Raw genomic sequence first — 21865 nt, 5'->3', positions numbered from 1 at the left:
AGAAAAGTAAATAATATCGATAACTGGTCATGCAAATAGAAGCTCGAATCTACTCGGAAGAACTCGTGGTAAAATTATAAGTGGGCTGCAAGATGGTAGTGAGAGTATCGATGAGGTTAAAAAGATATCTTGCTCAAATGTTATCATAGTTAAATGAAAGGAAAATTAAGAAACCAAGACGCATCTACAGGACACTGCTCCAGGAGGATGCGACGAGGCTCCCATCGTTTGAATTCATGAACGCAAAAAAGTGTAAGACGATAATATGGATATGAGAATGGAAGGTCGGTGTTCATGTCATTATCCTAATCGTCGTTGCCCCAAGCACAACGGTAATGACCCACCTTTTAAGAAGACAGCTATTGACAAGAACAAGCATCGGTCACTTGATAATGATCCTTTCATTGGTTTAACTGACTAAACCAGAGCTGTAATGTCCTTAGCTCGGGGAAAGCAGAAACTTCCAAGCACATGGTGGCAGCAGCCCCACGTTCACCAACTATTCATGGTTGCAGCCTATAGCTCTGAAGCAATGAATTCCAAAATTTAAGATGATATTGAGAATTTAAGACAAATTTGGGTGGGAAGAAGTCAAGAAAGTAGGTGTGCAAAAATTTATATCTAAAGAAGAACTGCAAAATAACTTACAACCAATAGCATGCAAAATCAAGCATAAGAGCAGCAGGAACCTTAATGATTCTGTCCCATTAAAATGGTATCAGCTACCGGTTACAATAATTTGAAACAGACATCAAAATTTATTAGCCATTGGTATAAGAGCACCCTCAGTTCTATCATTCAAGAATTATTTACCAAGTGAATTGGCCAATCAAAACATTATGATCTCCACACACTTGAAATTCTTAAATTTAGGTTCAGTGAAATCGCCATGCAGTTTGAATCGCCTTCAACTATGCCGAGTCAAACATTTTTCAGCTGGAAGTGTTTATCATCTGCACGGAAGTTCATCCAGTGTAACCTTTCTGACAGCATCCGCAACATTTGGATGCCATGTCAATGGTAGAAATGCTTCACATTGTAAGTTTGTAATAATACTTTTCCAAAACTTCATGGGGATCATGACTGCATAAAAACAACCGCAGTCGTAAACTCCTTTTTTACTGCCTTTCCTACTCCTAAAGATAATTGCCTACCAGTCTAAAGCTAGTCCAACTTGGTCGGTCACATGCAATAAGAGAAAAGATAAAGTGGTTTAACTTTTCCTTCATGAAAAGAATGTTGGTGGAGGGCCCAGTGTTAATGACAAGTGACCTTAACAAGAAGAAAGCAATCACCAATTACCTAAAACCTGTCTGGTTGAAAGTGCTGCTTTGTCCCCCTACTCCCCTATTCCATCTTTACCAATTCCATCTTTAAGCAATCAGATTTCTTCTTTTGCTTATTGGAAAGTGGTAGCTTTCCTCATACCTTGCATCATCGACTAACCTTGGCCCCCTAGTTCACTGATAGATATAAAGCTCTATGATTTCATAATTTCTATTACATTCTTATTGTCCAAAAGACTTCCTAGAAATGTCATGTCAACAAACCAGTCAGATCACGCCAACAAGTTATGGCAAAGCAGGGTGTGTAATCTAACCAAAAGGCGCCTAGACAAAATTCTAGCCAAGGTTCTTCAGTCTATAGTTGAAAAGCCTTCATACAAATGAAGCAACAAGAGATACCCTTGCAATTGAGATATGAAGCCCTCCAGGAGAAAGAGGAGATAAAGGCCTACGAAACACATCAGGATATGAGTAATGTCCATAACCGGTCACAGGATCAAAAAAAACATAAAGAGAGAGGATCAAGTGAAACTTGCAAACACATGTGAGATATAATGTCAGGTAAACTTGTATTGAGAAGTTTTACAAATATCTGTCCTACATAAAATCACTGGATTATGACTTGTCATAGCAAAGAATCAAATCAAGCCATCAGTGGGGCCACTGCATCATTATTGAAAAGTCTAAAGGCCCTAAATATCAAAATTACTTTTTGAATCTTCTCAGCATTATAAGGTGGGGATCCCTTTGGCATTCCATAACTCACATCTGTCAATGCCAAGACAGGCTTTACAGTTCCCTGACAACAACACACTCTACAATGGATGTCCAGGAACTTGATAATGAATATGAAATCAGCAGATCAATGAAAAACAGATGCAACAAATAAGCAGCCTCAATGAAAACTAGGTATATCACTTGAAGATTGAAATGAAAGAACACGACTGATTGTTGATTAGATAAGCTGTTTCAACAACAGTGCACCAAACTTAGCAACTAAGAAGAAAGAAGAACTATGAAGCAAATTTCTGGGAGTGAAAATATCATATGATACATTGGTTTCTAATCTTTGATCCATGCTGAACCTAACATCAAACAGAGTCATTTGGGATGAGGACATAAAAATTCATTCATAAAATTTGACAAGAAAGGGACCTAGAAAATAAACTGTTCATACAAAACTATATTTACCTAGAAAAACAAGGAGATTTAAGATCAAGCAACTGCCTAGAAATTATCTGCAAACAATCAAGATTTATTTTAAGTCCAGTAACAAAAGAAAATCAGATCTAAAACCACTGCAGTTGGTCCCAAGCCCAGGTAATAAAGGTGGTTAAGAATGCCAAGTTTGCTGACAGCTGTAATAATGAAAGACCAAAAATATCGCATTTCAAAACGCCGATCTGAAATGGTGGTGACGAGGCTTCCTACTCTCAGTTAAAGTATGCCAAATATGGAATTTTTCAATGTTTTCCAAAATATAAAAATCTAATAAAATGAAAAGGAAAGCGGCCTCATTGCAATCCTTGTTCTTCTAATATAACCACCATAACTCCCATCAGATTTTGATGATCACAGTGCAACAGGCCAGTTTTTGCCACTCACATTATCCACAGAGCATTGGAAAAGTTGATGTAGCTATGAGAATCTAAAACAGTCTCAGTTACCTAGATGCCCTCTAAATCAACTTAGCTTCCTTTACTGCACAAATCATTACATGAGGTGCTATCTTTGCTCATTACAGTATAATTTTATTCTAAATTATAAATATATATTACAAGTTAACAACAGCAAGTACAAGCATCGTGGGAAGACATGGATAAAACAAGTGAACTCAGCCTGTCATGGTATATGCATCTTAATTTGTTGGAGAACTAGTGTAAAGAAGGAAGAGTAATGAGCTATGTTCTACACACAGGATATATCCAACTAATCTGAATATAAATCATGTTGCCTAGGTAAACTTCACACATACATTAACATCCAATCCATACAGATGTACAAGCATGAAAAAAATACAGCCGGTAGTACAGGACAGTGACAATGACAACAATAACAACAACAATACTACGGACTACTAACATGCAGAAAAGCAAAAACTAAACCTATTGAGGTACCCTGGATGACTAGAATGTGCATGAATCTAGCAAAGAGTCATGATGAAACAAAAAAGCAAGTATTTTACAAATTATAGTAACTGTCCCAGACCAGATAAATTGAGGAATCATGGAAAGAGTTGACTTAAGTCAATTCTGCATATTATGAGAAGACAGAAATAAGGAGATTGCTGGGGCAGATTTTCTGGTCTTAAAAAGAACTTCATGCATCGACACATCTAGATAATTTATTAATTATTATTTTTAAGCTATTAAGCAACCTCTTTTTGGCCTTCCAACTATTTTATGAAATTCTTCAATAGAGAGGGATATTGATTGGGATTTGAAAATCCACAATGTTTTGAAATTTTATAGGTAATATTAAATTATAGAAAGAAATTGAACAGAAATACAACATGAATCAAGAATGTACCAACCTAAATACCATAGCTAACTCAAGAGCGAAACAAAGAAACAAGAGAATTTAGTGATGGAGGTGTCAATTATCCAGGATGTTGTGGTCATGAGTGGTTAAAGCATGATTCTTTTGAAGTAGATAAAACAACAGAACCAAACAAAGCCTCCTATTAAAAGCTGAAATTGATATAGATGTTTCAGTAATATGATTCTGAAGGACAGATTCTGCTGAATTGTATGTCAAAGAGATATTACTTTTATACAACATAATAGGTTACAATATAAGAGCATCTAACTCATGCTTTATTTGTCATACAGCTAATCTTATAAAAAGTAGATTAGTTCTCATTTAAAAAATCAAGATGTTACATGAGTTCAAACCAGTCACATACTCCATAAAGCAGGAATGTGAAATTAACAAATTCAACAGATGCATCATGAAACTAGAAGCAAGATGATTTAATGTGTAAGATCTCATAAAAAGCAGATAGAAGAAAGAAGAAATATATGTTACAATGTGCATTCAGGACCAAAAAAAATAATCAGCTGATAAATACAACACACTGTGAAAGAAAAATATAAAAATTATATAACCTCCCCACTTATGAACTTCTATAAGGCCTTTGGTCATACATTTAGCATGTTATGCACCAATAGAGAATGACCCATGGATGTTCTGATTTAAACGTTGAAAGTGAAAGCATACCTACCTTATGAATGTACACCCTGTATTTCCACACTACTTCCACCAAATGCTCAATCTACATATCTTACTCATTTTATTTAATCAATTTCATACTTTCCACTAAATATTTATGAAGAAACAAAGGATCTGACTAAAAACTTCCTTCCACATTCCTGTCTGCTACTTGTGTGTTGTTCTACATATTTTTCACCGAATTTTCATGAAGATATGACACCTCATCTCCAGAATCCCCAGCAAGCCATGGTATATATGATCACAAACTCTTAAAACATCTGATTCTAATTTCATGAAAATAAAGTTTGCTGACATAGAATAATAAGAACCTTCCATATTTTTTATCATTTTTGTTCAACTTTACTTCAAGGTTTTTGGAGCTCTTTCACCAAATTCACTAGGTGTCATAGAAGGTGATCAATAGTAATCAAGGCAAGATGCAAAAGAACAGAAGGCTTCTAATACAGGAAAGGGGTTTCCAAAGCTCAAAACAAAGGGAACCCAATACTTGAAATGCCCTGAAGTTTCAGGTAAAAGAGTAAACTAGAAAGAATGCTAGCTCAGGGATAAGAGAAGTCTAAGTAATTAACAAAAGATATTGAGGTAACCAAGTGGAGGAAGATGTATGATGGAACGACACAAATTGACTAAAAACCTAATGAAAGATAGTATAGGGGGCAAAAACCAAAACAACCAAATGCAAGGAATGTGGCAAAACCAATCAAATGGAAAGATGCATGCTGGATCAAAACCAGATATATAACAAGCAACTAGGGAACAGTGGTTAACGAAGAGAACTCAAAACAAAGGATTCAATTAGTAACTGACGAGCAAAATCCTTGGATTCTGCCACGGGAGCAATGAAAACCTCGACAACCTTTTGGGAAGGATCAACTGAACAGTCCATCTCACTGTAATTTGAGGTGAAAGTATACATAAAGGATAACAGATGATGACATCTCTTCTACAATTTGACAATAAGGTCAAGACCTCACAAAAGGGAATGAGAAAAATCCCTCCAGTTCTGAGGTTCAACTAGACCTGATAAGACCTGGTCACCACATGTCAAATAACTGTCAGTCTATGGAGATGAGCATTCAAGAAAAGCTAGTGAACTTCATCAAGAAGAGCATGCGACAAGAGTCACATCGAATAATGGTGATCGATGTCGGATAAATCTAATTTTCCCAAGAAGCCTACTAAAATATGGTACGTTGACCATGATGATGACTGCTTGCTTTGATAGTTTGTATCTTCAGGAAGTGATAAAGAGCATGGCAATGTTGAAACGGGACCACTACCAAGTCAACATATACATCTAATACAGTTAAGATAGGTTGCGACCCCTCCCACATAACTACATATTGTATGCATAAACCTAGTCTTTACAATACATCAACTTACATCCACGTACCTATGAATATATATATATATATATAGCAATTAATAATAAGCCATCTCATATCTTTTGAAGTTACTTTCAACAGCAACTCCAAGCAGGCCCTCATTAACAATGAAGTAGAACCTACATCATAATTCAAAAGTGCCAAATGCTATGTAATTTTCAGCTATCTTATTGCACAAAATCTGAAAGAGTTCAACAGATAAAAAGGGAAATATGGTGATGACTCAAGCCTTAAGGGAACTTAGATATGACCATATTGCTGCGGAAAGATTCAGCATGATTAAAAATTAAATGAAAAGGCAATATAACGGATTGGCACCGAATCATGCAAAAGAAGTGATATATGCAAGTTCTATTAAGGCTGAAAGATTGGGTGGCTCCAAAAGAATCAAAACCATGTTAAGCAAACAGAGTTTACAAAGAACTCTCTGACAAATTGGAAAAAGCAGAACAAAATGTCAAGCAAGATGGTCAAGTAATCATAAACATAACAAACAAGTCAAGCTCCACATTTAGATATGACAAACATCAAAATCCATAGTTTTGAATATTAACTTGTTCTCTGAGAATAATTTGCGGAACAGTAACTTGGATATGCTAATTGCTAACTGTTGCCTGGCATATCATTTTTTTGTCTCAATACCTTCATCAACTTTAGGCCTGGTGTTCATAAGAACCTGCAGAAAAGAATAAAAATAGACAAAAGATTAAAACTGAAGCTACACATTACCCATTTTATAGAAACTTATTGATCAGGGGGAAAATAATATCTCAGATATACCTTCCTAAGCATAGTGTTCTCGTTGATCAAAGTTGAAATTTTTTCTTCTAACTTCAAATTTTTGTCATGCAGCTCTTTGGCTCTGGATTCAAGGTCATTCACATAAACCTTCTTTCTTTCTCTAGCTTGCTGAGCAGAAACCCTGTTCCTAAGCAACCTGTTTTTTTTATTTTTTATTTTTTAATAACAAACGTAATAAGAAAAGACAAATAAATTCCATGAACAATGGAAGCATCAGACACAACTAATCAAACCACTAGGCACTGTTCACCAGCTGAGCTCTCACATGCTACTATATTAGCTGGCATGATAGCATCAGATGTGGTCCAAATACCAAAATAAGTAACAGATGGGTCAAAAAAGCATTTTAAATAATCTATACATCCAAGTAAACATGCCCAGGGTATGGAGAACTTTCAAAAGTATGCCATCACCAATAAGATGGCATTATGTTAAAAGTCAAAGACAATACTGCTAAACATTTTAATTAATTCTGCGAAGACTGACCCATGGGACCTTTGACAGACCATTATCATATTTCCTACTTTTGGCGATCTCCAAGAAATATCCACTCAAGACAATCCTTCACATGGTTCTACTGATATCATCCATGCACCACAATACACTTTTTTCAGTGATGTGTAGTTTGTATAGCATCACCACATGCACAGACATCAGCTGAATAGCTATATTTTATCCTAATCAACAACCATAAGGTCTCCAAAATGAATCCAAGCCAATCAAAGATCTGAAACGAAGAATTTGAACTCCACAAGTCCATTAAGTATTAATTGTAACCCAAGGACTTTATCATACCATTCCATAAAAAGTTTATGTTATCTTTAAATTTGTACTACTTAAAAAGGATTTACAGTTAGCCTCTGCTCTTCTATTCATATAGGTGGCTGATTGGCTTGATGGAGGAGAGAACCTCTCATCACACATTAGTCAATACAAGCCCCACATAGTTCAAGCAGGCATGCTTGTGTATTCAGAGTGTAAATTTTGACGACCACAACTTCCCAAGGGTTGAGGAAGGCTAGTACTGCACATCACTAGTGAGATCCCATCGATCTCTGCAATGTTTGAAGTACTGAGGGCACTTGTTTCAAGGAAATTAAGAAAAACAAGGGAGGACATTTGACAGTCAACTGTGAAACAGATCTAAAGTAGTTATTCTTGATGAGTTTGTGTTTTATAACTATTTTAGTTAAATGGAACTTTTCTTCCAGTATAGGAGCATTCAGTAAGTTGTTCAAGTTGTGCTAATGTATTAAGTTGATCATGAAGTTCCTTGCTGCATATTTTGTGTAGGTTAAGTTTTGGAGTTGGAACAATAGGATCAGGAGTTCAGCGTATAGAAAGAGTGCCCAGTATTGCAATTTTCCATCCATAACATTTCAAAGCCTGACATTTTTCCAGCTATTCATTTAGGTATCCTATGGATCCCATTTAGCATTTAAGGGTTTTATTTTAAAAGAAAAAGTGGTAGTCTTCTGACATTTTCCATCTGCTATGATAGTCTAGCAGAAGACAGAAGAACAAGATGAACAATGCAATTGAATATTAAGTGTAAAAAGATAGCAGAGAATACTTGATTATTCAATTTATTACCTTGAAATGTTCGACTTGATTACAACAAATTCAAAATTCCAAAGCATAACTAGGCTGAGATTTTTAAATCATTAAATAATTAGACTCTTGGGGGAAATCTCTCTGATTTGCTATAGATTTTTGTCAGCAGCTTCTCTAACATTATAACCTTACCTGGCCCAATTTTGTCGTGTTGCAACCAAATGAATAACGTGTGTAGTTATTATAGTAGCACTTACTGAAATAGTCACCTTGCCGATAATTAAAAAATCGAGTTTACATTAAAAATTCTCAGCTACTGTAATTTTAAATATTAGTTGAAAGTTATATATTCATGATATCATTACTTATTATTTTAAGCCATTGTACGCCACTGTAACAGATAAAAACAGATGTTAGAACACCACAACAAATGTTATCCACCTACGGCAGCTCAGAATACTTTAGATGACTATAAGTGAGTAACTAGGCATTTCTGGGCCCAAATCCAATGTTCCATATCAATAATTGAAGAGTGAGAATCGAGTCAAACATACAACAGCAAAGTCTAATACAAGAACAGTTTTTTTTTTTCTTTTTCCTCCACATGAAACAGAATAACCAGTAAATCTTCCGTGCAATGAACGGAAGGAACAAACTTTATCAATTGTACTGATTATTTGGTTTTCTTGAATCACATTTGCACATCAAAAGATAGTTTCGGTCCATGAATCATATGATAACGCTTCCCAAGAGACGACAAATGAAAAGAAAGCAAGTGTAGAGGAGCGAGGAGGGAGATAACCTCTTCAGCCTTCGGTACTCCCGGTCTGCTGGATTCCGGCCCCGGCGGCTCTTGGAGGGCCCAGCCCCGCCGCCACCGCTGCTGGTGCTCTGCTGGATCTCCGCCGCCACCGTCAATGCTCCCGAGCTGCTCGGGCCCGACTCCACGTCGGGCACCGTGAACAAGTCGTCGTCACTCTCCTCTACTCAAGACGAAGAAGAAATGATGAAATCGCGAGCCCAGGAGCACCGAAAAACTAACCCTAAAGGGACGAGAAAGAGAAAGAGAAAGAGGAAGGGGGTGCGGATCACCTGGATCGTCCTTCTCCGGCGGCGTAGGGTGGGGAGTCCTCCGGGAAGCGGCAGCGGCGGCGGCGGCGGCGGCGGCGTCGGGGAGAGACATTTGGAGGGGCGATCGAGGGATGGAGGGCGAAGGCGAGGGGGGAGAAGGGGAGAGAGTTAGGGTTAGGGTTTGGTGAAGGGAATGGATGGGAGGGGAGAAACGTGGCGCGCTCCATTGCGGCTTCTTTGGGCACGGCTTCGAGTCTTCGTCGAAAGGACGCAGAGAGAGAAGACGAGACTGGTGAGAGAGAGGAGACCACGTTGGCGCGCGGAGAGCCACTTTCGTATCGTTCGAATTAAAAATGATCGTTGGTCCCTAATTGGAGAACTTATAATTTAGAGGGTCCATCACACCAAGTTTTTTTTTTTTTTTTCCTGCTTTTTCTTTTTTTATTCACTGGTTTCAATTTCGCGAGCTTTTTAATGGACATCGCATTAATTTTTAGTCTCTTAAGGATCCTAAGAGAACTATTTATCATCTACAGGCATGTATATCATGAGTTTGATGTATCATCTACAAATATTAGGAATCACTGAGCGAAATGTGTCGAAATTTTTTTTTTTTTAAGAAACTAATAGAATCAAGATTTTTTTTAAGTGACTTAGCTCCAAGTTTTACAAGCAGGCTGTCAAGGTTCCATGTGAAAAGTGCTGGAAAAAAAAAATATTACTATCTTCCATACAACGCTTAAAAATTAATGTAGTCTGATATATACTTTTACGATACTTCTCTTTTTGCAGCATGCAAAATTAAAGAAATCTCTCTTTGTAGCACTAAGGAACGTACTCACAGCACTGCGCCATGTCATTTAGCTGTCGGGTGACCATATTAATTGCAAACGCAATGTGTTACACGAGGAAAACAGGGATCCTACTGTATATTATCGTACAAGTTGGGCGAGAATGAGAAGAAAAGAGGAATTCGTACATCTCATTCTCCCCAGTGGCCTTGAGTAAAAATTAAAAATCAGGTGTCGGTGCCCAGTGTTCTGCTCCCAGTCACGTTGTTCTGCTCCCCAGCTACCGACGCGGTTCCCGCGGAGTCAACGGCCGACAGGAGAAGTCAAAGCAAGAGTCACGCTCTCCGGTTCTGCCATTGGGTAGGTAGGAGGAGAGGAAGCTCACAGGAAACAACGGAGTCCATCGTAACTTCCACGTTTTGTTGACCTTCGGTCAACCAGTCAACTTCCTGGGGGTGTTGGGGGTGCAATCCCGTTCTCCGTAAATTCAAACCCCCTCTCCTTCCCCCTTCTAGGCTCTCTCCCTCTCTGCTCCCTCTCCAAGATCCAACTGTCCAGACCTCTTCTCTTTCTTCTCTCTCCCCTCCCAAACTCTTCTCCAAAAGCTCCAATCTCAGAGGCTTCTCTTCCTCAATTTTCGATTCTGCTCTCGAGATTGGCGTCAAGATTCGATTTTTAAAATCATATCTCGGTGTTGTTGATGGGGCGGGAGGTGTTGGTGGTGCTGGCGGAGGTGGTGGAGGAGGGGTGCACGACGCCGACGGCGGCAGAGTACCGAATACCGGAGGCGGTAGCGTGCCCGCCAGCGCCGAGGAAGCCGAGGAGGAGTCCTGTACCGGGCGGCACTCCACCGGTGGGCGGCAAGAAGTTCTTCGTCCCCCCGAATCTGGAGGAGGTCTTCGCTGTCCACAAAGCCTACTGATCAGACAGAGCCTTGAGATAAATACTGGAAAAGAGGTCTAGTTTATATATTAGCGACAGATTTCTTTCCTTCTCCTTTCCGTCCCTTCATCCTGTGTACCGTATATAACCATCAAGCTGTAGTTGGTGTCGTGAATGTAGTTGAAATTAATCAGATTAAGATGATCTTGTTTTATTTTCCTTTTTTATCTAAATTATCAGAATAATATAAGTTCCACGTTTCTTCTCTCGCAGAGATATCTTTGTAGATTTTTAATCTATTAATTATGCGTTTTTGAGGGCACGAAATAGGAGAATTAGCTTAATCAAACTATAAAAATAATAATTAAAAGAAATCCTTAACCACATGAGGGTTTACATTTTGCAGCACACATGCCAGCACTAGTTTTACTACAAATAATCAAATATCGAAATGCTAGGCATCCAAAAAAAAAAAAATTCATGATATAAAAATGATTTAGGAAGATGAAAAAAGCGTATTTACTAATGGCTAACTGACTTTGACCGACTGGTTAATTTTATATAGACCATTTGCATAACAATTGTCTGGATTCAAATTCTTAAAAATGCACATTCAAGACTCAAATCCAGAACTTCTAGTTATTAAGCAGATAAATATGGCTAAAATGATTATCTTTTAGGTTTAGAGAGGTAGAAGTTTGGATGATTTTGAATATTAATATAAATAACTAATTTCTACTAACTGCTAATACCATTATCAATGACATTCATTTTTTTTAAAAAAAAAATATAAAACTATTATCAATGAAAGCTCAAATTTTCATTGCCTAACAAATCAATCCTCTCTCTGAGGATCACTCCCCATAAGCTAATTCACCATTGCTAGTGTTTGAACACATGATATCATTAGATGGCACATTGTGGTAAGAGCAGCTCTTAAACTAAACCCATGGATTGGGCCAGACTGAGCCATGTAATTTATCTTTACTTTTCGAAATTACAGGCTTAAATAATTAACCCTAAATCAAATTCATATAAAATGACTAGTTATGTATCTCTTACACTACTCAAACTTCAAAGTGAATCAGTAAACTCTACTGAGGTCGGCCATAGGACCGGGCAAGCCCAAGGCTTATCGGGCCGAAGGCTGCAGCCCAGGTTTTGGACCTGGCCTAAAGGATTCGAGTTCAGGTTATAGAGTCCAAAAACAAGCAAAATCATACTTGTTCTGAAGCCTGATTCAGAACCCAGCCTGACCTGGCCCACCCCTAACAAGCTAAGGCAAGGTAGTATTTATTTATACCAGACTGAAGTGGTTGAAAAGTTGAACACCACAGATGGTTGGTGGTACCTAGAATCCTGTAATCAACCGATGATTTGGTTGGTGGTTGGATAAATTTGGGAGAAGACTTCAAGCATCGCTGAAATTAGAATGGTAGGTAAGCAACAAAAGAAGCGATCTTGATACCAACCATTCTATTGCTTCTTATAAAGGCAACAGATGGCAGGTTGCAGTGCAGTGAGCCGCAGAAACAGCAAGAGGAAATACGAGATGAGGAAAAGAGATAACAGGATATGAGGATGTTTTGAGGATTCTTAAGAATTCCTGATTATTTCTAAAACATCTTCAATTATCTGCAAAAATTAGTGAGCTATTTATCAACCCGCAATTTCAAATTAAGTTGAAAAAAAAAAAAAATCGAACATTATTTTCTTAATTCTTTTGCTATTCAACCAATTAATCAGATGGCATGATTACCTTTGTTTTCTGGTGGCATCGCCAATTCGGCAATTTCTCACTCACCATGTTCTCATCTATACCAGGCTCCAATGAATTAAGAAGAAGGATATAAGAAGCTCCTTCATCCCCTTGTGTGGACCCAAGGTATTTTTAAGTGGCTTAAAAATGGGAGGAGTGATGCTAACATGTGCTCCTTGTACCCATTCTGTACCTCATCACCTTTATGCTTTTTCATTGCATGTGAAAAGAGATCATGCCACATTGTTCAAAGGTTTTCACCGTCGAAAAGTTGCATGCCCCTAATTATGATCTGTACTCCAGCATCAACCAGTGCTGCGCCCTTTGAATCAACAAATTCAAGACCGTTTCTATAATTAAGCTAGTTTCTTCCATTGGTGGAAGATTGAGGCTTTGGATGTGATTCATTTACTTAATGAATTTCTTGATGGGTTTCCCGTCTTTTTCTTTGTGTGTGTGTGTGTGTAAGGGGGGAAAAAAAAAAAAAAAGGAGGAGACTTTGCATCATTAAAAATCTGACTATTAAGATTGGTGTTATAATGATGTTCCAAAATTGGTTGAGGCAAGGAAGATGCGGAATCATATTTTTTTTTTTGAATGAGTGGAGGGATACTATGCATTGGTACTGGCATGCATTATATAATAATTTAAAATTTTATTCAAAAAAATTAATAAAAAAATAATATTTTAATTTATTGATCCTATACAGGCATCCAAGTTTTATTCAGTGCACAATCAATATAGAATCAAATATATGCTCACGCATATCCTCATTAATATTTATATTTGCATCTAGTATCTTTATTAGATTAAAGATTTAAATTCAATCACAAGTATCATGATTGTCCTATGATTAATTTCAAAAAGATCCATGCTATAGTATTTCTAGTTCATATAGATCATAGGCCAAATTTATTTTGATAGTATTTATATTATATCCAACTCATACCGATGGGTCAAGGCGTGACATGCAGTGAACCAGCTAGAAGAGTAGTAAGGTCGTTAAATAGCATGTATTTGTTTATTTTTTGGCTTAAACTGTGCTACACTGCACCGGACCATGCCAAAAAACCATGATGGACAACTCAATTTGTGCTGGACCACGGTGAACAATGCTCTGAAGTAGAACCACCATGCTGGCCTTTGTCCGCTCAAAATAGTGATATCGTCTATCGACGCCAAACTCTCATGAAATGCCTGCGGAGTATGAAATATTAAACAACCCTTGGACCTAGATACAGGGCTGCCACTAGGTCCACTTAAATGCCTTTGTCCGCTTAAATGGCTTTTCGTACCAAACAAAAACTTATAGTTAATTCTGTACTAAGTAAGTCAAGGTACTAATATATTGCAAGATTTTTGAAATATCTTACCCAAATTTATTATCTTAGTATTATCCCCCAAAACATTGGTCACGATGCCCCCTTGACCGAACAACTAGATGGGAGGCATCATTTTTTTTTTTTTTTTTTTTTTTCTTACCAAAAAAAACATTTTGTTATACGTTTTAAAATTGATTAATATGAAAGGGATTTAAAAATTGACCACACATAGTGTGTGGTCTCAGGGTATGACCTCACCCATCCCTGACTAAACAATAGAGAAAAGAAGGTTCAGGAAAACAATGGATGGTGGTGAAGGCCCACCCGAGCCTTCTTCGATACTGATCTGCATATGATTTAAAAAAACAATGTTTCCTAACCTTTAGCACATTGTTTTATTATAACTTTAAGCTTCCATATCCTAGAAACAATGCACACTTAACCGGGCCATGTTTATAAATTATAAAAGGATGATAGATTTTTCTTTCTGTCTGAATTAAAAGCTTTACTATTTCTAAAAACTTTTCGTATGTTTCAAGGATGTTTGAGATTTTTCTTCGATACCTTTACATCCGTAAATTTTGCCTAATTATCAAACTTGTTGCCTATATTACATAAGCTATTTCTATTATCCTAATTACTATGGGTCCCAACAATTTCACTAAAATTCTCGATTTTTTTTATTGAATGATGAACATTTGTCCAAATTCAATATAAACCTGCATGAACATCAGCTACTGTCAAATTACGAGAATATAAGGAACAAAAGGGAAAGTTTTCAGACAAATCTGAGGGTGGAGAGTGTTCAACAAAGATTTGTCTATGCCCTTGGAGATAATCACAAGACAAAAGTAAAGTCGGTAAACTGACATTGTAGCTTGTAGGTGGGACCATAAAGCTACTTTGGCATTCCAATATCCTAGTGGCTTTCGTGATTTCTTTCTTCATCGCCTGGATAGAAAATGAAAAGTATTGTGATTGCGGAGCCGCAATGTCCTCCAAGGTTGCATGATCCATTGGTTAAAACATCATTTCACCAAACTTTGAAAGCATAACAGAATCCCAATAACTTAGAAAAGCATCGTTTGCTTTTTAGAACCATTTACTAAAACTTGAAAGGAAGTGGATGAATCGGAAAAAGATAAGCTTTAAGAGGTCATAAAAAGTCAGGATGGCAATTATATCAGATCAAATAAGATACATTTCGGATCGAATATAAGATAAATTAAAAATTTATCCATCCGAATTTGATCTATTTATTAAATGGATCCTGATCGTTTTATGAAACAGATAAGTATTGTCATCGCATTACAAAGAAAGTCCATTGATGTTTTGCTGAGATTAGAAAGATAGCTGGCGGCAACCCAAATGGTTCAAGTAAAGACCCCTCACTTCCAATATCTGCAGCATATTTCCCAATCCCCACATGCCGGCCGGTCCCACCACACCTATGCACACACGCGCGCACACACCCTGGAAAAGGCTGGTAAGCTGATCATTCCACAACCATACCCCGTTATAAAAAGTAAAAACACCTGTATTTTAATATTATTTTTAAGAATTGACAATTACACTCCATTTTTGCTCTGCGTACATGTAATTACGCTCCATTCGAAGGTACGAACATTCCCCTTGTTTGTCCCTCTCCCTAGAACATGCAATGGAAAAAACGGACACGATGGGAGTGCAGATGGCCTATGAGGAGTTTCTATGTTAAATCTCTTATTATTATTTTTTTCTTTCCAGCTCTTTGTTTTCCTTCTTTGGTGGTATCAGCATGCATGTGCCTGAGCTGATGCCAGCTCATACCATGTATTTTTCCTAATTTAGCTTGTGGGCTTCTGCGTCACTGTGATGGTGCTCTGTTTCCCATTCTTCAAAAAGACACTGCTCTGTTTCTTCTCTTTTTTGCCTGCGTTCTTTGTTCCCTCTTCTCTAACCTAAAGGAGGGCTGGTCTGAGGTGGCTGATCTTCAAAATCCAATCCATGGCTTCTGAGGCTTCGTCAAACGATCAAACAGATGACAGAGTAAGTGACGGAGAAAACGCTTCTTTTTCTATCCTTTTTCTTTTGTTTTCTCTCTCCCCAATACTTTATTTCCATTTCCTTTCTATCTTGTGTATATCTTTCTAGGCCAACCATCACCTGTAAGAGAACTGATGAAACTTAAAATAAAAATATCTTTTTTTTTTTTTTTCTTCTTCTTTTTGACCCTCCTGCTGGAATTAGGAATTTGGCGCAAGACACACCTGAAACTTTTCTATTGTAATTCCTTTTTCATGTTTTTTCCCCGTTCATATTTCGTAAACAAATTGTTTTGGGCACCAGAACCAGTTGTGGCATTCACGGATCATGTGGGAGGGATCAGATATAAGTGAAAGTGAGATGATATGATCAGCCTTCTTCTCCTTCTTTTCCAGCCAGTGCTGCAGCTTTTTTGAAAAAAGAGCCATCTGAGTTTTGCTTTAAAATAAAGTTCTTAGAGGGCTAAGAAAAAAGCCTCTTTCTTTTTCTTGTTTTCTCTTCCGACTTCCAACTAGCCCATCTCTGGTTCTGGTCTTCATGAATCATGAAAATAAGGTTCTTTTTTTTTTTTTTTTTTCTTGCCCCCTCTTAAGTTTAAAAATGAGTATGTATTTTGTACTTACGACAACATTGGCTCTTGAGATTTGCTTTTAGATGCTGCTTCTTCTATATTCACAATATTAATCAGCAAGTTTATTCCTTAAACTGTATAAACACAAGCGCCATGCAAACGTTATCATTGATAGAAATACCTCTGTTGGTCCTGGCTCTGTTGGCCCTGGCTGCACTGTCCATGAAGATTCATTGTTTTTGAGGAGTATTTACTAGTTCCACCAGATAAATGTTGAACAATCAACTTGATTTCATTTCTCTATCATGTTTCAAGTCTCATCACTGGTCATGGGAAAAAGAAATCCTCAAATTTGGAACGCCTTATTTTCCTTCGGTTCTGTCACTCATAATAATAAGTTCATGACATGATGTACTATCTTCTCTCTTTCCCTTATAGTGCCAGAAATAAGGATGTCCATATAGAGCTACCAGATAATCTGATGCAGCTTTTAACTTAGAAGATAGATGCACCCTAAGTTGGACTTCGTTGCACCTTGTGCTCAGGGAAAATTGGTTCAGTCTGTGCTGAATTTAATTTTGAAATCTTATCATCTACTCTACATATAAACTAGTTTTAGTGTACCTGATCAGAGTGGAAAGCAGGTCCTTCTTAACAAATGATTTCTTTTAACAATACTATTTGGTCTTAAAATCTTCATAAAAAAGGAGTTATATATTATTTAGACTAGTTAATAGGGTCTTGTAGAAAGCCCGTCTGAGATTCTGAATTAGGCGGGAGCAAGAGTTTTTTAGTCTATGGTCATACTAACAAGGTAGAGTAGTTTAATAGTGATAAATTCAGGAAAACAGAATGAAGACTGCTGAATTTCAAACTTCCTTAGTTTCTTTCCAATTTGCATAAACCTTCGAATGATCAAGTAATATATTAGCTCCTGCATGTTATTCTTATGGAAACTTGTTCTAATTTACTATTCCATGTTCGTGTTAGGTCTTGAGATGACTGTTTATCCATTGTTGATCAGTTCCAGTTGAGTTGCTTTAGGTGGATTGGCATCCAAAAAGCATTAATGTTCATGCATATATACTTATTGGTTCAATTTTCTTTTATTTTCTCCCCTTCTTTTTTTTTGAAAAAATGTTTCTGTACAAGTATATTAGTAGTTTGATAACCAATACCCAGATAATTGCTTTTATATATTTCTGATCGTTTCATGCACATGCATAAGCATTTATCTGCTTCCCTTGTCATCGTTTCTGAGAAAATGTAAAGAACAAGGAAGATTCTATATCAATTGTATATTTTTATTGATTCTTCTTCATTAACATTTATCTTGCTTTGATGCATAAATAATCTCTTTTTCTGGAAATTTGTTGGTTGGCATCTGACTGGTATACTAGCAGAGTGTTGAGGAGAAGAAAGTGGTCAACAATATAAAAGATACTGATGGAGAGAATGTTTCCCAACCGAAAAAGGTTGAAGGTAAAAATGAGGAAGCAACCTCTTTTACTCGATCAGAAGGAAAGCCAGAAGGTAAGAGTGATTCCGCAGTTGAGGTGAAGAAGGAAGAAGGAGATAATGACAAGGCAGAAGGTTCAGATGATTTGGTTGGTCATGGTGTGGAAGAGGTAGACAATGCTAAAAAGGAAGCTGAAACCTCTGCTACGTCAGAACCAGCAGTTGAAGGTACTGGAGAAGAATTAAAAAATCAGTCAGATGTATCTAATACTCTTGCACCACAAAGTGAAGTGGTTGAAAAACCAAAGGAGGATTTTGAGGCATCTTCAGTTCAAGAATCAGAATCAGAAGCATCAAAAAAGCAAGCAGTTTCAGAAACAGTGACTGAAAATGTGAAAGGCGAAGTTACAGAGCCTTTAACTGTTCCAAGTTCTATTTCAGAAGAAGAAAACAAACAAGAGAAGCCACCAATAGTATCCACTGCCAAAGCGCCTGCATCTGATGGTATTGAAACCTTTGGTACTGAAGAAGGTGCTAAGGTTTCCCAAGATGAAAATAAGAACTTTGAGGAGACTGTTGCCTTAGAAAATTTAAGTGCAGTAGTAACAGATGTTGCAAAGCTCCAAGAAGCTGGAAAAGGGACTGTCGCTCTTGAGGCTACTGATGCTCCCCAAAAGGCTGATACAGATTTAAATGCTAGTAGAGATGTTAAGGAATCTGCAAAAGAAGAAATGGGGAGCAGTAAAGTTGAAGAGTTGGTGGAAGAAGTTGCAGTTGCCGTTGCCATTGATGCTGGCAAGCCCGATCCTTCTGCTGCTATAGAACTGGTAGAGGCTGCTGATGAAAGTTCAGTTATCAAAATCACAGAAGATACCATGAAGCCAGATGCTAAGGTTGAAGAACAAAAGCAAGAAAAGATTACAGAAGCTGAAGAACCAAATCTAAGTGAGATAAGTAAAATTGACACTTCTATTGAAGTTGCTGAAGTTGCATATGAAGGAGAGAAGGTTTCTGGAAGTACTGAAAAGGTTGAGGAAAAGAAGAATGAGAGATTGGAAAGTAACGAGCCAAATTTGTTAGAGGCCTCCAAAGATCACAAGGAAGCTACTGGAGTTCCTGAAGTAATGGGGAGCAATAAAGTCGAAGAGGTGGTGGAAGAAGTTGCAGTTGATGCTGGTAAGCCCAATCCTTCTGCTGCTATAGAACTGGTAGAGGCTGCTGATAAAAGTTCGGTTACCAAAATCACGGAAGATTCCATGAAGCCAGACGCTAAGGTTGAAGAAAGAGAGCAAGAAAAGATTACAGAAGCTGAAGAACCAAATCTAAGTGAGAAAAGTAAAATTGACACTGCTAGTGAAGTTGCATATGAAGGAGAGAAGGTTTCTGGAAGTACTGAAAAGGTTGAGGAAAAGAAGAATGAGAGATTAGAAAGTGACGAGCCAAATTTGTTAGAGACCTCCAAAGATCTCAAGGAAGCTACTCGAGTTTCTGCAGTCTCTTCAGAGAAAAGGAAGGTCTCTGAAGGTGCTGATATTGTGAAGCATAAGGACGAGCACTTAAAAAGCAAAGAGGAAATCACCAGAGACCTTGATGCTGCTTCCATGGTTGCAGAGGCTTCATCCCAGGAAGAGAAGACTTCTAAAGGTGCTGCAATGTTTGAAGAGAAAAAGGATGAGGGTCTGAAAGATGATAAGTTATCTGGGTTAGAGACCTCCAAGGATTTCGACACTGCCTCTGAAGTTGCTGAATTTTCATCTCAGGAAAAGGTCTCTGGAATTCTTGAAATTGTGGCAGGGAAGAAGGAAGAGAGCTTGGAAAGTGACAAGAGGACAGCAATTGAGACCTCGGAAAGTTCTGTTGCTGCTGCAGTCTCATCCAAAGATGAGAAATCTTCTATAGCTGTGGAAATGGTTGATAAGAAGGATAACAGTCTAGAAGGTGACAAACGAACTTTGGTTGCTACCTGCAAAGATTTCGATGTTGTTACTGACGTTTCTGGAGTCTCATTAGTCGAGGAGAAAACATCTGGTGGTACCGAAATGGTTCCGGAGAAAGATGAGAAAGAGAAATCTCCTGAAGGCACTGATGAAACGATTAATGAAAAGAAGAATGAAGCTTTAGAGGGTGCAAGAAAGACCCTAGGTGAAACTTTTAAAGAGCATGATATGGAGGAAAAGAATGTTATCACCGCGTCTGCTACAGAACCAGTTGCTGATTCTGAGGAGATTGGGAAGGATAAGGAACTTGCAAAAGATATTGCAGAGACTGGGAAACCTGATGACGGAAACTTAGTTGAGCCCTCCAAAGCTGGTGATGTCGCGAAGCAAGACAAGGAGGTCCCTAAACAAGGGGTTCATAAAACTTCTAAACACCATTCAAGTAACATATTATCAAAGATGAAGCATTTGATTGTCAAGGCAAAGAAGGCGATCATTGGCAAATCACCAAGTTCAAAGACCATTTCAGTAGGAACCAAAGATGACATTAAAGTGAAGTAAAAGAGCAGGAGTCTTTTCAGTTTAAAAGGGTTGTGTCGTTTGTTACAGGCTCTTGCATCATATATGTTCTAAAGGTCATTCTTGCATCCACATCCTGCCTGTGCTGGTGTGCCTCCCACATGGTGCCCAGTGAGGGAGAAAATATGTGAGTGAATAGATGAATAGATATTCATTTAGGAGGATTGAGCTATTGGGGCAATGCAGCTTGCAAGGAAAGATTTATTGGAATTGTGCCCCTTGGCTTGATGGTAGAAATGATGAATCGAATAGTATCAGCTCAGCGTAATGTTATTTATTTTTTTGGATGGTGTGCCTTTGTGTGGCTTGGTTTTATTTTGTTTGTGTTTATAGATCTGGCGAAACATTCTTTTTGTTGCTTATGTAATGTATTATTCTGTCTCATGAACAATAATCAACAAATACTTGATATATATTTTGTAAGTTATTGTGATGCAACTGCATTGTGGTGATACGATAAAGATGCCTGAATTCAACATCATGTTAATGGGAGAATGTTACTGTGATATAATCATAAGCATGTTGGTTTCCTAAGTTAATGCATCGATGCAAGTCTGCTGACACAGGCATGAAGGCAATAACGTCCAACAATTGCATAATTTGTTCATGAAATGGTGCTAGTTTCATGTCAACATACCACTTTTGTGTCATTATCGCATGCATGTTTCAGCATAATCCTCAAGCAATCTGTCAGACAAAAAATTGGGTGTGCAATCCAAACAAAGGGTGACAACTGATCACCGATTTCAGTGTGCAAATGGTATCAGATGATGGTGTGTTCCAGTTCCATACCTCCATGGAGACCTGCAAGAGCATGTGAATGATATCCGCTAATAGCTATTGTCCATAGAATTAATAAAATTTATTTTTTCATTGTTCTTGTAGGTTATGTCATAACCACAAGCCAGAGCCAAATTGTCTCCAAGTATAAATCAGAACAAAGGAAAGTGAAGTGCAAAAAATTAGATAATAATATGATCTCAAGGCTTTGTCTTTGAATTTATCCCTCTGTTTTTAAGGAGAAAAAAGGATGGGGAGATACACTAATATTCTTTCAGATATGTTCAAGTTGATAGAAATGAAGGCTATATTCTTTCAGGTACACTTAATTCTTGAAACAGAGGATTATTGCTTTGTTAGAGCCAAGAGAAATGCATTGTGGGAAAGAGGAAGAACCTCAAGTGGCTGAAACGTAAAAGATGCACAGAAA

General features: G+C 37.6%; 2 protein-coding genes across 6 annotated transcripts; one reads left to right on the top strand and one right to left on the bottom strand.

Annotated features, from left to right (window-relative positions):
• Nucleotides 1-501: 501 nt before the first annotated feature.
• LOC105040116 (transcription factor HY5-like) lies at nt 502-9669 on the bottom strand. Of its 5 annotated transcripts, none has more exons than XM_019848055.3 (5): nt 9353-9665; nt 9063-9243; nt 6686-6842; nt 6548-6581; nt 502-524 (listed from the first exon to the last, which is right to left on the bottom strand). In XM_019848055.3, the coding sequence occupies exons 1-5, from the start codon at nt 9441-9443 to the stop codon at nt 517-519; spliced, it is 471 nt and encodes a 156-aa protein (XP_019703614.1). In that variant the 5' UTR covers nt 9444-9665; the 3' UTR covers nt 502-516. The 5 variants fall into 5 exon arrangements, with proteins under 5 accessions (XP_019703614.1, XP_019703612.1, XP_019703613.1 ...); XM_019848053.3 differs by lacking the exon at nt 502-524 and adding an exon at nt 685-1083 and having other exon boundaries at nt 9353-9669; XM_019848054.3 differs by lacking the exon at nt 502-524 and adding an exon at nt 1109-1734 and having other exon boundaries at nt 9353-9668.
• A 5230-nt stretch (nt 9670-14899) lies between these two features.
• LOC105040115 (uncharacterized) lies at nt 14900-21078 on the top strand. The gene is made up of 2 exons (XM_010916497.4): nt 14900-16113; nt 18085-21078. Exons 1-2 carry the CDS (start codon nt 16072-16074, stop codon nt 20635-20637), a joined length of 2595 nt encoding a protein of 864 aa, XP_010914799.2. The 5' UTR covers nt 14900-16071; the 3' UTR covers nt 20638-21078.
• Nucleotides 21079-21865: the final 787 nt, after the last annotated feature.

The sequence above is a fragment of the Elaeis guineensis genome, chromosome 1 (assembly GCF_000442705.2).
Source record: "Elaeis guineensis isolate ETL-2024a chromosome 1, EG11, whole genome shotgun sequence".
In the NCBI taxonomy this organism is placed as follows: Eukaryota; Viridiplantae; Streptophyta; class Magnoliopsida; order Arecales; family Arecaceae; genus Elaeis; species Elaeis guineensis.
Note: the sequence above shows the minus strand (reverse complement) of the source record. Positions and strands in the feature narration are given on the sequence as shown.